This window comes from Culex pipiens, chromosome 3 (assembly GCF_016801865.2).
Source record: "Culex pipiens pallens isolate TS chromosome 3, TS_CPP_V2, whole genome shotgun sequence".
Lineage (NCBI taxonomy): Eukaryota > Metazoa > Arthropoda > Insecta > Diptera > Culicidae > Culex > Culex pipiens.
Genome location: NC_068939.1, coordinates 139632120 through 139647840, shown reverse-complemented (window position 1 = coordinate 139647840; position 15721 = coordinate 139632120). Strand labels below are relative to the sequence as shown.

The window sequence follows — 15721 nt, the reverse complement described above, 5'->3', positions numbered from 1 at the left end:
ACATCAAACGAAGAAATTTAAAATTTCTAATTCTCCTTCAACAACTTTCAGAACAACTTAAACCTCCAATAAAAATGCATAAACACACACATGTTTCTCCATAAATTTTTATCAAATGTCAGCTCAAGATAAAAAATCCATTAAAGTTTTCCAGAAAATTACTGAAATTCTAAATACATTAATTTATGAAACAAATTATGTTGAAAAGGTTTTTAAAAACACTGTTTAAAAATAATGTTGTTCTTTGAAAGTTATATCATGAAAGAAATCTTTAAAACATGCAAAGTAATGTAATACAGATTGTTAGTTAATGAACTAGTGTGCATTTTTCGATTAAATAATTGTTTTATTATGCAATAGTATAAGTACTGCTACTAAAATATTTAAAAGATTGAATTATTTGAAATCAAGAATGCTAGAAAATGATTCATTTTAAAAGCAAAAACAAAACTTTTTCAGACTAATAGATCAATTTGTAGACAATTCAAAATTATGTTTGATTGTGTTAAGGAAAAAATTGTTATGAAAAAAAATTGGGAATTATTTTTAACATTTTGTGACATTAGGTATTATTAAATGCTTTATAAAATACAAATATTAAATTCATGCTACAAAAAGTTAAGAAAATGTATACTTCTGCTTGAATTTTGGGAATTCCCGGGAAATTTGCAAATTTCCCGAGAAACGGGAAATATTTTTTCGGGAATTCCCGGGATTTTTTTTCCCGGAACGGGAAATTGGACGCTCTAGAGTGACATAATAAAAAAAATGTTGTGTGATCGTCCACAATACCAGTTAACAGCCATTTATTCACTACAAGTTTTCTCCAAAATTATGCTTTAAAATTTCTCATGCCCTAAAAAAACGTATTCAAAACAAATTATTTAAAGATCTCCCACCTAATCTCCGTTACATATTCATATTGGAGCACTTTAACCACCCTTTTCCGGTCCATAATTACCTCCCCAAAACATAAACGACATGGCAAACCAAAAACAAACGAGATGATTTCAGTTTGATTAATCACCTCTCTTTCGCGATGTTAATTAGCACTTCAATAAAACGCTCTAAAAAGCCAAAAGCATGTGACGTGATGGGAAACTGAAAGTGTTCACCTACTTCCTCGATGGCGTGTTGCGTGCGTGCGTCCGCCCGATCCTCGATCTCAGCTCCACCGTACGTGATCAACCCCCCGTCCGGATATACTGTCTAGCACTGATTTTTTCACCAACTATTTGTTTCACCAAACTCCCGCACTTACGCACGATCTTCCGTTCAGGGTCACTGCACCCCTGAACAACACAAACTACCTAGTCCTGTAGCTTGTTCGTTCCACCTAGTTGAACACTTTAGAATGCACAGATTCGATTCTTCTTCGGAGGGGTCAGTCTCGCGTGACCAGTCTCCTCTACCGTTGACACGGTTCTTCTTGGAGTAGGTTATACCAGAGGCGCAAGTACCAACGCGATGCACGACCGATCCGCGGAACGTTCAGTACGAGAATGAGCTGCTCAGCGCTCGCCGAGATCTTGCAGATCTTCGGTACACTTCAAGAACACACGATCGCGGCTTGAAACAGAACCGCAAGAAAAGTGGGAAAATCCCAAGGAAATCCGCGAAAATCAACTCGCGAGAGCAGAGTAGAAGGTTAGAAGAGTCCTGTCCTGTCCGGTGTTCAAGATCCGATCCTCGTCAGATCCAACCTCCTCCGGCTTTGGTGAGGCTTGCAAAGATTGTGAGACGGGTCTCATTACTGCGCGTTAGTTTTATATTTCTTAGCACTTCTTCGGTCGGTCGTCTCCGTGCACATCATCTCTTCGCTCACTTGTGTCTTGTGTTGTTGTCTTACCCAGCGCGGGATTCCCGTAAACAGACGTCGAAGTTGTTGCTGTTGTTGTCGCGATCGCGTCGTCGTTGGCCCCTTCGATGCCGTTTTGTTCTGTGCGGCAAGTCTCTCCGGCTCTCAGCTTTGCGCGAATCTTGCTCTCTCTCTCACTTGTTTGCAAATTGTGCGCGAAGTCGCGATTGTTATGCTGAGTAGCAGCGAGAGCGTGCGCCAGCGTAGGAAAGTTTGGGCACTTTCGAGTTGACTTTCAAGTTGTTTTTGTTTGTTGAAGGATATTGGAAGCTTTTGACGGTGACCCATTTGCATATACATACGCGATCAATATGGGAAGGGGTGGCGATTGGAACTTGACAGTGAAATTATGGAAATGCAAATATTGACAGATGTGGTGAAGTGATTGAACTTTAATCCTGCTTGACATTTTTGTTGGCCACAAATGTGGTACAGTCTCGATTTTATTATCCGAGGTTCCCTAAGAAATTTCACTTTAGAAGATTGAGCCTTTTAATATTCGAATCAAGAAAGTCGATGTAGTTGTAAATATCAACCTTTTTCATTCCATTCTCCTTTTCGCTTTAAACTTAATTTCCATGCAAATTTGATAAAACTCTTAGAAAATAGTTGGTGAAATCCCAATTGATTTGAAATTATTTATCATGGGGAAGATGCAATGACTCGAAAAAAATATTTGAAGACCTCTAGTTTTTTTTAAACTTCTAAATTTGTTTTCTTAGTTTTTGTCAAGTATACAATAAAATGCTTTTAAAAATCTAATTTAAGAAACCCAAATTTCTAAACCTAACTTGATTTTTTTTGCTAACACAAAATTTTGAAGCAAATACAGTCATGCCTCGGTTTTGCACTGCCCCGGTTTTGATTCGTTCAGCTGCCTCGGTTAAGCACGGTCCAGTGCATAACTAAAGCAAAGAGCTTATGGGATTTTGGCTATATGTGAGACACTGGCTATTATCCTATTGAAAAAACTTCCAAACTTCAAAAAAATCTGGTGTTTTGTAATCGGAATGATGTCAGCTATCCATTGTAGTTAAAATAACATGAGAAGTTTCACGAAAAAACGGAATCGACGTAACACCTTATAATGTGGCCCTCTTAAACCTTGCGGTTTCGTCAACGGATCCAAGGAGTGTATCGTTCTTTTTGCGACAAGACTCCGCCTCCCGGGTCTCCTAAGGAGACTCTCCTAAGTGTGAAGGTATGGCACGGGGAGAGGGCTCCGAATACCTATATTAACACTTAGATTTTTTTTGCGTCTACCTCGGGATTCGAACCAGCGATCATTGGATTGTGAGTCCATTGCGCGGTCCGATTGATCCACACAGGCAGACTGAAACTTTCACGAAATACATACTTTTCCTGTATTTTGAAAATGCAATGTTTCTCGAAAAATTACTCAAAATTATTATTATTGCAATATGGGTATAAAATGATTAGGATTTTTTCATACTTTTCGAAAGCAATACATTTTTTTAATATTTTCAGGTTTTTCACTAAACTACGTATTTTCGAAAAAGTAGTCAAAATATCTGTTTTTTTACAATACGAGTATCGAATGATCGGGATTTTTTAATACATTTCGGTATAAGTTATAACACAGTTTTGCGAAAATACTCAAAATTTCACAAAACTACTATTTTTTTGAAGTACTCAAAATATCAGCTTTTTTATAATATGGGTATAAAATGCTCAAGATTTTTACGTACATTTCGAAAGTTATAACGGATACTCCAAATTTATTTTTAAACGATATAAGTTATATTATTTGATATAATCGGGATTTTTTCATACAATTCGAAAATAACAACATTTTTTTTTGAAAATGCTCAAAATTTCCACATAACTACGTATTTTTGAAAAAATGCTCAAAATGTCAGTTTCTAACAATATGAGTAACAAATGATGAGGATTTTTCATATATTTCACAAACTATAAAACAGTTTTTTTGAAAATACAAAAAAATTAAATAAATTTTCATAAATTACGTTTTTTCAAAAAATACTCAAAATTTCAGTTTGTTAGTAATTTTTTTGTATTTTCAAGAATTTGCGTTTTTATTTTTGAAATGTAAATGAAATAACTCCGATCATTTGATACTAATATTATATATACACCCAAAACTGGCAGCGCTAGTCCGAGAGAATGATGGTCTCGAATCGAGAGAATAGTGGTACCATTCACGGACGCAGAGAACACAGCTCGAGATGGGCGATAGAACTATTCTCTCGAGGTTCATTTGCAAAAAAAGTTCATCCGTCAAACAAAAAACCAAAAGTGTCGACAACGGGAATCGAACCAGAGACCTTTGACAAACCAATCCAATGACTTAGCTGCCTTGGCCACCACAGCTTGGTGACCAAGGAGAAGTCAGAAGTCGATGTATGACACTTGTTGGAGATTTATTGATTCAACTAACGAATGAACTCATTTGTTATGATGGTGTGAGTTGGTACCATTATTCTATCGATTTTGGCACTGAGCCCTCAATAAATTTTGAGAGAACGATTATCTCGATTTTGAATTTTGGGTGTACTAAAATTTTAGGTTTTTTTTGTAAAAAAGTATTTTTGTTATTTTCAAAAAAAAGTAAAAAACTTTTGGAATGAATGAAAAAAAATTATCAATTGATACCATTATTGTAAAAATTGGGTACTTTTTCGAAAATACGTAGTTTTGTGAAAATTATAAGTGTTTTTTTAAAGTTATTACTCGCGAAATGTTTTAAAAAATCCAGCTCATTTTATATAAATTATCTTTCTTTTGTATCCTTAATTCCAGTAATCTGGAAATATGCTACACAGAATATAGATGTTCATCTAGTAATTTAACAGGCACTCAAATTCGATCAACTACAGGTCTCTTAAGTCAAATTTAATGTTAAGATTAAGAAAATAAAAATAAATAAGAGATGTTTTACGATTCGATTCATTATAGTTTTTTTTTATATTTTGAAAAAAATACTTAAATCAACTGTAATGCATTTTGCCATTAAACACTTTAACTACGGTGTTTAATTCAAATTATTATTTAAAAAAAATAAAATCCTGGAGAACTAATCTAAAGGTGGCGAAAAGATAAATTCAAACCTATATTTTTGAAATTAGGACAAGGAAAGCGGTTTGGAAGAGGGGAAGTGTCGATACTCTACTTCATTAAGGAGATAAGGGAAAATCTCCACTGTATCCCCAAGTAAGTTTCGCTTAGAGTTGGACCGTTTTTGAGAAGGTATAAGGTTTTGAGGATACACTTTTAGTGAGCTTGGAATTATGTGTTTAAGGGCTTTGCTTAGAACAGTTAAGTAAAGTAAAATAGATAAGTTACTTAGAAAAGTACGCAACTTACGACCGTCATCTACAGTCAAATTAGAAAACTTGCTGGGATGATATGCGTTACAATGCAGTTGTTTGTTTACCTTTGATATGAAAACGTCAACTTACCGTAGATTTGAAATTTTCCAAAACCATACGTCAAATTCCTAATTTGATAACTTTTCGATTGTAGATGATCAGATTCATTTTCATTGATTCAAATTTCTAAGCTAAGTATAATGTAAGAAAATGTGTGTAAATTTCAATCTTATTGTTGGATATTTCCTAACAATTTTCTGTAAATTGCAAATCGCGAGCTAGAACCGATTTTGGGTCAATACGGACAATACGGTACAAGGTTTTTAGGGAATTATTTTTTATCTCCTGGTTATTGGAAATAAAGGAAGCAAGGGTGACAAAACCAATAAAAAATGTATTGAATACATACTATTAAACTAAGGGACTACAGTAAACAAGGTAAAATTCATCTGCTTAAGCGATTTCCAATGCTAAAAAATAATTCAAAAATAAATTGAACTTTTGAATGATACCAAATCAAGAAGGTAAAGATGTAATTCTCTTTCATCTTATAAATTCTTCTTAATTTCTGATTGTTAAAACGATCGATCTAAATCGTACATTATTGTTTCATGATTAAAATAAAGAAAAATATTTTGATCGCTCCCGTATTTTAGCCATTTTAAAGAAAAATCAAACAGGATTAAAAGGACCTTTTTTATCCAAATCACGAGCAATAAATTCAACTTTTGGCACAATATCTCTACTCGGATACGCACGCAATTTCTTCATCTCACACGATATTTTCTAATTTAACAAAAACAGCCCCCTCAAACTCATGTTTCCCATGTCGACCCAGGTGATTGCCCCATAAGCGTTGCAATTATTCTCCGTGGCATCGAAGCCGACGAACGTTAAGACCTTCGCGATCGCATTCTGCCAGGGGTCTGTTTCGCACATCTCTCTCTCTTTCTCTCGTTGAACACCGCGTTGTTGAACACAATCTTCTTCTCTAACTCCACCGGCATGGCTCAGTACCTGGCTGTGAAAGACCGCTGGTCCAAGAACTGCAGTGAAGTGCAGAATGTTGACTGCATTGTTTGCCTCTTCAAGAGTGTTGATGATGGTGGGGGATTTGGACGAGGCTGTGTCTGTAGTGACCGTGTTCTCACCAACAAACAGCACTACTATTGAGCAGATCACTTGTTCAGCTCTCTACGGCATGCAGCGCAGGCTTCCGAGATGTGCAAGATCGCTTCTTCCATTCCATTGGCCAAATCGGTACCGTTCTGTTGTAATTAGGCCGGTATGCATTGCCACTACCTTGTGCGTGCGTGTGAAAGTGTACGCGCTTGTGTGTGTGTGGACGTTAGTGTCGGTGGAAATTGGCTACAAAATTACACAAAATTTGGCCGACCTACGTGTGGGTCAAACCGACCAACAGCGGAATAATTGAGCGAAATTATTCGAGAACCTTCAAAATATCAATTTTGAGCGCAGAAAAGTTTTAAACCTATCGAGGGCTAATCGAAAGCCCGTAGACTATTCTCACTTCACTCTCCCCATCTCTTTCCCTCACGTGGTGATGGTTTGGGGGTCATCGCTGGCTAATTACCACACCCAACTGGCAGTCGCATGATTGTGATGCATGGCGGCATGAAAGTATATCAGAATCTGCATGAAATCTGTCCTCATGCATTTTTTGCGATATAGGAGTATGACATTTTTGCCCGTTACCGACAATTATCGACATTACCGACGGCTTTTTGGTTGTATTTCACAAAAAAAAAAACACTTAGCAGAACGAGGATTGAACCACCAACTTCTTGGTTATTGATCCGACACGCTACCACCGCGCCATGGACGCTTGATGAAAAGTGAGTGAAAGAGCACCAACATATGCTTCTCTTTGGAGTGTTGCTCGGGGACGGGCCAGCATTATATGTGTTGGTGAGAACTGCAGATCGCTGAAATTTTTACACGCGGGCAAAAATGATCTACGGGCTTGCTGCAAAAAATGTTATAAAATATGACATTTTCTGCAGCAAATCCAATGTTGCAGATTTTGAGATATATTTTTCCTTTGGGTGCACCTTATGTGGAGTATCACATAGTGTCACTGTTCACAAGTATTTTTTTTTTATCTGATTTTTTACTCTCGGATTGTTTGGTAAATATAAAATAACCAAATTCTTTAATGACCTACCGAATTTCGGTAACGCAGTTCATAATTTTTTATTTTTCAACTGATCTCTGATAAAATTTGGTTTATTTTAACAACTCTACCGATTCCTCTACTAACGATTTTTGTGAAAAATAGCGTATATGTGATTATACTCAGTTAAACTCAATCAATAGGGGAAAGTGGGGAGACTTGATCCCCGGGGAGACTTGATCCCAAGCCTGTATCTCGTCAGCATGTGGGTAAAACAATTAGCTTTGTTCTAGAAAGTTGTGCGAAATTGACTAAAACTCATTGTAGAAAACAAAGAAAAAATTAAACAATGTTTGGATTGAGTTACACACATTTTTCTAAGAAGTGCTGCAAAAAACTTCCAAGAGATCTTTTTTCTTTGTTATGATAAGTATAGAAAACACTCAAAAAATATTCAAAAAAATATTTTTTATACATGAATTGTTTGATAAACGTATCAACTCCAAAACCCTTACGCATTTGACGTTAAATTTATCGTCATACTATTTTTACAATCAATTGTTTAAAAAAGTGCGTTAAGGGAGACTTGATCCCTGCATTTTTACAGCCACTGGAATCAGCCTCAAGATTAAATAATTTGGCTGGGTTTTCGTACATAGTTTCCTTTAGTATAGTTGTACATAACTAACTGCAGTTTGAACCATTTTCAAAAGTTTTGTAAACAAAAATTACCAGCTTTTGTAAACATGCTCAATTTTGGTCTAAAAAAGAAAATTTTAAGTTTTTAAATATTGTGCATGCTAAACTTGTTATATTTTAAACACAAACGTACAGGTTTAATGTTAAATTGCTGTATCTTATAGAAAATTAAAAGTTTGGATGAATAAGAAACATTTTGCTTAAGATTTCTTCAAAATGTTGAAAGGGGGATCAAATTACCCCCAACATTTTGAAAATGCCGGTTTTAAATATTTTTTTAAAAAAGCTTGGCATTATTCGAAGAGTTTATCTGATGAAATACCCTTATCAGCCAAACATAGTTGAATGTTTAAGCTTTCAATTCATGCAAAAAGTTTGTAGTTTTGTGAGAAATTGACAGAGTTATGTGCGATACAAAAAAAGGGGATCAAGTCTCCCCACTCTCCCCTACATAGTGTGATGATTTCAAAAAATCATATCAGATACATAGCACAGTGGGGCCAAACCCGCTGCTAATCCCATGAAATTGATTACGAGAAAGGCCGCAGGTTTTTAGATCCCAAAAAAAGTGATCTTTATGTAAAAAAACCTGATAAATCGAATGGTCCATTTTGCCCCTTTTCCCCTAAAAATATTTTTTCTTATACTATTTGATCTGTACAGAAAAAGGCCGCAGGTTTGTTGACCTCAAAAATAGTGTTCTATACGTAAAAAAGCCTGATGAATCGAATGGTGATGACCCCATCCACCGGAGACCACGGGAACAGGTCCATTTTTCCACTTTTCCCCTAAAAATAAATTTTCCTTATACTATTTGATCTGTTCAGAAAAAGGCCGCAGGTTTTTTGACCTCAAAAATAGTGTTCTATACGTAAAAAAGCCTGATGAATCGAATAATATTTGTACCAGCCTAAAATAAAATAATGCATTAAAGAATTTAAGAATTAAAGAATTTAAGAATTTAAGAATTTAGCGGTGCACATCAACCAGAGCTTTTGCACCCAGATTTTTGTTACAGACTTTTTAGTATCTTCAAAACTACGGGTACTATCAACATATTTGTTTATTCATCCCCTAAAGTATTGTCTACAAAGTAATTTAGAACAAAGTTTGATTAATTTTACAATTCCGTTTTTGCAGGATTGAGTCCGTAAGTTTGACAATTTTGGAATAAGAAGATAACAACTTTTAAGAATTTAAGAATTTGAGAATTTAAGAATTTAAGAATTTAAGAATTTTAGAATTTAAGAATTTAAGAATTTAAGAATTTAAGAATTTAAGAATTTAAGAATTTAGGAATTTAAGAATTTAAGAATTTAAGAATTTAAGAATTTAAGAATTTAAGAATTTAAGAATTTAAGAATTTAAGAATTTAAGAATTTAAGAATTTAAGAATTTAAGAATTTAAGAATTTAAGAATTTAAGAATTTAAGAATTTAAGAATTTAAGAATTTAAGAATTTAAGAATTTAAGAATTTAAGAATTTAAGAATTTAAGAATTTAAGAATTTAAGAATTTAAGAATTTAAGAATTTAAGAATTTAAGAATTTAAGAATTTAAGAATTTAAGAATTTAAGAATTTAAGAATTTAAGAATTTAAGAATTTAAGAATTTAAGAATTTAAGAATTTAAGAATTTAAGAATTTAAGAATTTAAGAATTTAAGAATTTAAGAATTTAAGAATTTAAGAATTTAAGAATTTAAGAATTTAAGAATTTAAGAATTTAAGAATTTAAGAATTTAAGAATTTAAGAATTTAAGAATTTAAGAATTTAAGAATTTAAGAATTTAAGAATTTAAGAATTTAAGAATTTAAGAATTTAAGAATTTAAGAATTTAAGAATTTAAGAATTTAAGAATTTAAGAATTTAAGAATTTAAGAATTTAAGAATTTAAGAATTTAAGAATTTAAGAATTTAAGAATTTAAGAATTTAAGAATTTAAGAATTTAAGAATTTAAGAATTTAAGAATTTAAGAATTTAAGAATTTAAGAATTTAAGAATTTAAGAATTTAAGAATTTAAGAATTTAAGAATTTAAGAATTTAAGAATTTAAGAATTTAAGAATTTAAGAATTTAAGAATTTAAGAATTTAAGAATTTAAGAATTTAAGAATTTAAGAATTTAAGAATTTAAGAATTTAAGAATTTAAGAATTTAAGAATTTAAGAATTTAAGAATTTAAGAATTTAAGAATTTAAGAATTTAAGAATTTAAGAATTTAAGAATTTAAGAATTTAAGAATTTAAGAATTTAAGAATTTAAGAATTTAAGAATTTAAGAATTTAAGAATTTAAGAATTTAAGAATTTAAGAATTTAAGAATTTAAGAATTTAAGAATTTAAGAATTTAAGAATTTAAGAATTTAAGAATTTAAGAATTTAAGAATTTAAGAATTTAAGAATTTAAGAATTTAAGAATTTAAGAATTTAAGAATTTAAGAATTTAAGAATTTAAGAATTTAAGAATTTAAGAATTTAAGAATTTAAGAATTTAAGAATTTAAGAATTTAAGAATTTAAGAATTTAAGAATTTAAGAATTTAAGAATTTAAGAATTTAAGAATTTAAGAATTTAAGAATTTAAGAATTTAAGAATTTAAGAATTTAAGAATTTAAGAATTTAAGAATTTAAGAATTTAAGAATTTAAGAATTTAAGAATTTAAGAATTTAAGAATTTAAGAATTTAAGAATTTAAGAATTTAAGAATTTAAGAATTTAAGAATTTAAGAATTTAAGAATTTAAGAATTTAAGAATTTAAGAATTTAAGAATTTAAGAATTTAAGAATTTAAGAATTTAAGAATTTAAGAATTTAAGAATTTAAGAATTTAAGAATTTAAGAATTTAAGAATTTAAGAATTTAAGAATTTAAGAATTTAAGAATTTAAGAATTTAAGAATTTAAGAATTTAAGAATTTAAGAATTTAAGAATTTAAGAATTTAAGAATTTAAGAATTTAAGAATTTAAGAATTTAAGAATTTAAGAATTTAAGAATTTAAGAATTTAAGAATTTAAGAATTTAAGAATTTAAGAATTTAAGAATTTAAGAATTTAAGAATTTAAGAATTTAAGAATTTAAGAATTTAAGAATTTAAGAATTTAAGAATTTAAGAATTTAAGAATTTAAGAATTTAAGAATTTAAGAATTTAAGAATTTAAGAATTTAAGAATTTAAGAATTTAAGAATTTAAGAATTTAAGAATTTAAGAATTTAAGAATTTAAGAATTTAAGAATTTAAGAATTTAAGAATTTAAGAATTTAAGAATTTAAGAATTTAAGAATTTAAGAATTTAAGAATTTAAGAATTTAAGAATTTGTGAATTTAAGAATTTAAGAATTTAAGAATTTAAGAATTTGTGAATTTAAGAATTTAAGAATTTAAGAATTTAAAAATTTAAAAATTTAAGAAAAAACCAAACACATTCGTTCAGACCACTTGAATAACTCAGTCTTGAGCAGCCTCATCTTTCCGATTGCGCCCTTGCCCTAAATCCAATATGTAAATGTAATTTTGCTAGCAACTTCGTCCTCTGCCAGCCAAAATTCTTTTTGAAAAAACAGAGAGCAACTTTTTCATTCTGCGTCCAAAAAAATAATCCACAATACATACACTTTCCCGCTGTTGTCCCGCCCGTGTGGTTCAATCTGCGGCCTTTTTCTGAAGAGATCAAATAGTATAAGAAAATTGATTTTTAGGGGAAAAGGGGCAAAATGGACCTGTTACCGTGGTCTCCGGTGGATGGGGTCATCACCATTCGATTCATCAGGCTTTTTTACGTATAGAACACTATTTTTGAGGTCAAAAAACCTGCGGCATTTTTCTGTACAGATCAAATAGTATAAGAAAATTGATTTTTAGGGGAAAAAGGGGCAAAATGGACCTGTTCCCGTGGTCTCCGGTGGATGGGGTCATCACCATTCGATTTATCAGGCTTTTTTACGTATAGAACACTATTTTTGAGGTCAAAAAACCTGCGGCCTTTTTCTGTACAGATCAAATAGTATAAGAAAATTGATTTTTAGGGGAAAAAGGGCAAAATGGACCTGTTCCCGTGGTCTCCGGTGGATGGGGTCATCACCATTCGATCCATCAGGCTTTTTTACGTATAGAACACTATTTTTGAGGTCAAAAAACCTGCGGCCTTTTTCTGTACAGATCAAATAGTATAAGAAAATTGATTTTTAGGGGAAAAAGGGGCAAAATGGACCTATTCCCGTGGTCTCCGGTGGATGGGGTCATCGCCATTCGATTTATTAGGTTTTTTTACATAAAGATCACTTTTTTTGGGATCTAAAAACCTGCGGCCTTTCTCGTAATCAATTTCATGGGATTAGCAGCGGGTTTTGCCCCACTGTGCATAGTTACAAGATTTCAATAGGAACGATTAAATTTACTGAGCGTAATCCAAACAAACGACATTCAAAAATCAAGACGCTATAAAAACAGTGTAACTAAATTGCACGATCAAGAAAAAAAAATGAAAATGAAATTATTTTGGAAGTTACATTTTTTATGTAAAGTGTCAAATGTGAATAGTGAAATATATCCATCTCCCTAAATCATTTCACAAAATGATAATTTACGGAAAAGGTTAGGTAACTAACAATAACCTTGAAATGATGGTCTAATGCATAACCCCCAGTTCAATCCACCGTACCTTATTTGCGGAGATTGCTCAGCGGCTGGTGAGAAAAAATAAAGCACCGTTTTTTTTTGTTGCACAATTTTGCTAATGCATTTGGAAGCCGGACTGCAAAAGGTCACCCACGTGCCAAAACAAACACACTCGTGCCGAAATGCCTTTCGAGAGTGGTCAGTTAGGGTATGTTTTTTTTTTCAATACAATAAAATCTCACATATTAGACTGGTTAAGGTTCTATTTCCACCCAATTCGACTTGACTCTCATTGCTTTGCTTAAAATCGTTCCAAACAATCTGTGATGAAGAGTTTTTTTCTTCTCACCAGCCAACATAATTACAGTGCATGAAACCTTCCGAAAGGAACCACCCCTTCGTGTGATGTCGAACGGAATTTCAAGCCACGAGTTGTTGCGCACGAAGTGGAGCTTTACCAAACCTCGAATCTAGCCCAAGTCAGAGCGCTTCAAGCGCACGTTATCAGCCGTTTTATGCGTGTTTTGATTGCGCTCAAACCCAGGCCGGCCCAAGCAATCTCGTAGACAAACGGTGTAACGTAGAACGAAGGCGACTGGAGGAGGTAGATTGCACTCTATGGTATACTGACGACGATCGAGGAGACGCAGCAACGGAGAGTGAAATAAATAAACAAAACGTAAAGCTCTCTGCATCAAAGCAAAACATCGAATCGTGCAAGGTAAGACGGGGCAGAGCTTTCGTCATGGCGATAATTGCTTGGGAAGAAGAACAAGAGGTGTAAGAATACGGTAATAATTACTCGGTAACTAGACTTGAGCTTCGTGGTTGGGGCATAAAAATCTTTATTAGAAAAAATCACGAAAAATGAAATTTAAAAATTGATTTAAAAACAAAGTGCAAACTATTCCAAGGTTAATTCACCGCCAACTCACACATCAGTTGCCCCGACCCATTTTTGATTTGCGTGAAACTTTGTCCTAAGGGGTAACTTTTGTCCCTGATCACGGATCTGAGCTCCATTTTCCAATATCTCGTGACGGAGGGGCGGTACGACCCCTTCCATTTTTGAACATGCGAAAAAAGACATGTTTTTCAATAATTTGTGGCCTGAAATGGTGATGAGATGGAAATGTGGTGTCAAAAGGACTTGAGTGTAAAATTGAAGGCCCGATTTGATGGCGTACCTTGTGGCGTACTCAAAATTTAAAAACAACACGCAGATCAAAGATGGGCGGGACAACTTTTTCCGATTTCGTGTGAGGTTGCAAAGAATGTTTTTTGAATAAAAACATCGAAATTTTACTTAGCTTTTAAAATTGTCTCAATTTAATTTCGCACTCAAATCCTACACAGAAAAAAGTTATGGTAATATTCATTATTGACACAGATTTTGTGTCAAAAAATGGGTAATATTATATCAAGAATTGATGAATTTTTATCAGGTTCATATGTATACACATTTTTTAAGGTAAAATTACTCAATCGAATTTTCAACCATCCAAAATTTAACTATTTTTCTCTATGTAAGATAATAATGATAATGTGAGCAAAACTTAGTTATGTTTAACTGCATGGAAAATTGATTTGATCATTACAATCCGTCAATTTTTTTTTCATCGCAAATATGTATTGTGAAAACTTGGTGCTCCTGACTACTCAAAAAACAAGGCACAGCACAAATAGTTAAATTTCGGAAGGTTGGGAATTTGGATGGTTCAATATTACCCATTTTTAAGTTATTTTACCTAAAATTGTGTAAACATATGAAGCAGATGAAAATTCCTGACATAATATTTCACATTTTTTGACACAAAATCTGACATTATTTACTGGTGAATAATACCATCATTTTTTTCTGTGTGGATTGTGCTTCATATATGTATTGTTAGATCAAAAATAAAGTCAAATTTGCTGATTCAAACATTTATTTAAACATTGTAATATCAATGAGTTTTGAAATGCTGTTCAGAAATTCATGTTCAACAAGACACTTATTGTATATTTGAGCACATTCTTCACCTCCACTGGCACCATTTAATTTCGCCATTTTGAAATCTTTATCCATTGCGTCATCGTCCGGTGGTCTAGAAAATTGGAACATTGTTATTTTTCCAGAAATTTATTAAGTCTGTAAGTATTCAAATAATGCCATATAATACTTACGTGAACACCACATCCAGGATTTCCCCAATCAACCCGTTATGCTGCAACGGGGTTTCCGCTACTTGACAAATCGTTTTCAGCAGACACTCCCGCCCATCACCTCCCCAGGATTGGAAGATTCGTTCCAGCAACCGGTACAGATCTTTCCGGCTGTTGTCCACATAATCCGCGCTCAACACCCGCTCCTTGAAGAAGTTCTCCGCGTGTGGCCAGATAATCCTCGCCGGAATGGCGTAGTTGGCCTGCAGGTTGACGGCCAGGGCAACACTGCGGACCACTTTGTGGGCGAAGCGGACCGGTGCCGCCATACTCAGTACAATTTTGCAGACTCCCCCGTTCGGGATCATGGTCAACCAGCGTTTGTGGCGAAGATGAAACGCTTCTTCCATGTCATGTTCGCTGTCGTGGAGGCAGGTTTGGTTTTGATCACAAGCGGAGAAAATTTGAACTTGCACGCTCAAAATTATGACCAGGAACAACTTGAACCGGGTGAACATCTCTGGTTGAGGTTTTGACAATGTTTGATAGGTCCTTACCTCAAAAAGTGTATTTAAAGTATATAATTCATCAAAAGCGCATGACTTGTAGTTTTTACGAACTCAAACAAAAAGGAATTGTTATAAGAATTAACAATATCACTCGAATTAACAAATTTTCCATAGAACCTTTCTTTTCAACGTGTGCCCATAGGTTAGCAGCCTCACTGACTCATTGAAGATTCGGGTCCCAGGTATAATTAACAGTTTAGTGAAGAAACAACAGAACAAGAAACGCACACATTGTTGTACAAAAACTATCGTGGCGCATGTCATTGCTGGGCCATATTAAATTTTAATGTTTTTCCTAAAATTTCACTTGTGACTTTTAAGATTTTTCCAGATTGACTAACATTGGCTT

At 33.1% G+C, this 15721-nt stretch overlaps 2 protein-coding genes across 2 annotated transcripts in view; both read right to left on the bottom strand.

Annotated features, from left to right (window-relative positions):
* The window catches only part of LOC120421234 (glucose dehydrogenase [FAD, quinone]), a 107798-nt gene extending 106062 nt beyond the window's left edge, over nt 1-1736 (bottom strand). The window contains exon 1 of the mRNA XM_039584431.2: nt 1120-1736. The gene's annotated coding sequence lies outside the window, so the exon portion shown is untranslated. The remainder of the gene's footprint in view (nt 1-1119) is intronic.
* Nucleotides 1-15344, bottom strand: part of LOC120421229 (uncharacterized) — a 42796-nt gene extending 27452 nt beyond the window's left edge. Inside the window, exons 1-2 of the mRNA XM_052709978.1 lie at nt 14825-15344; nt 14624-14745 (exon numbers count right to left, since the gene is read on the bottom strand). Of these exons, the coding sequence (XP_052565938.1) occupies nt 14624-14745; nt 14825-15321 (619 nt within the window). The 5' untranslated portion in view covers nt 15322-15344. The remainder of the gene's footprint in view (nt 1-14623; nt 14746-14824) is intronic.
* Between the last annotated feature and the right edge of the window lie 377 nt (nt 15345-15721).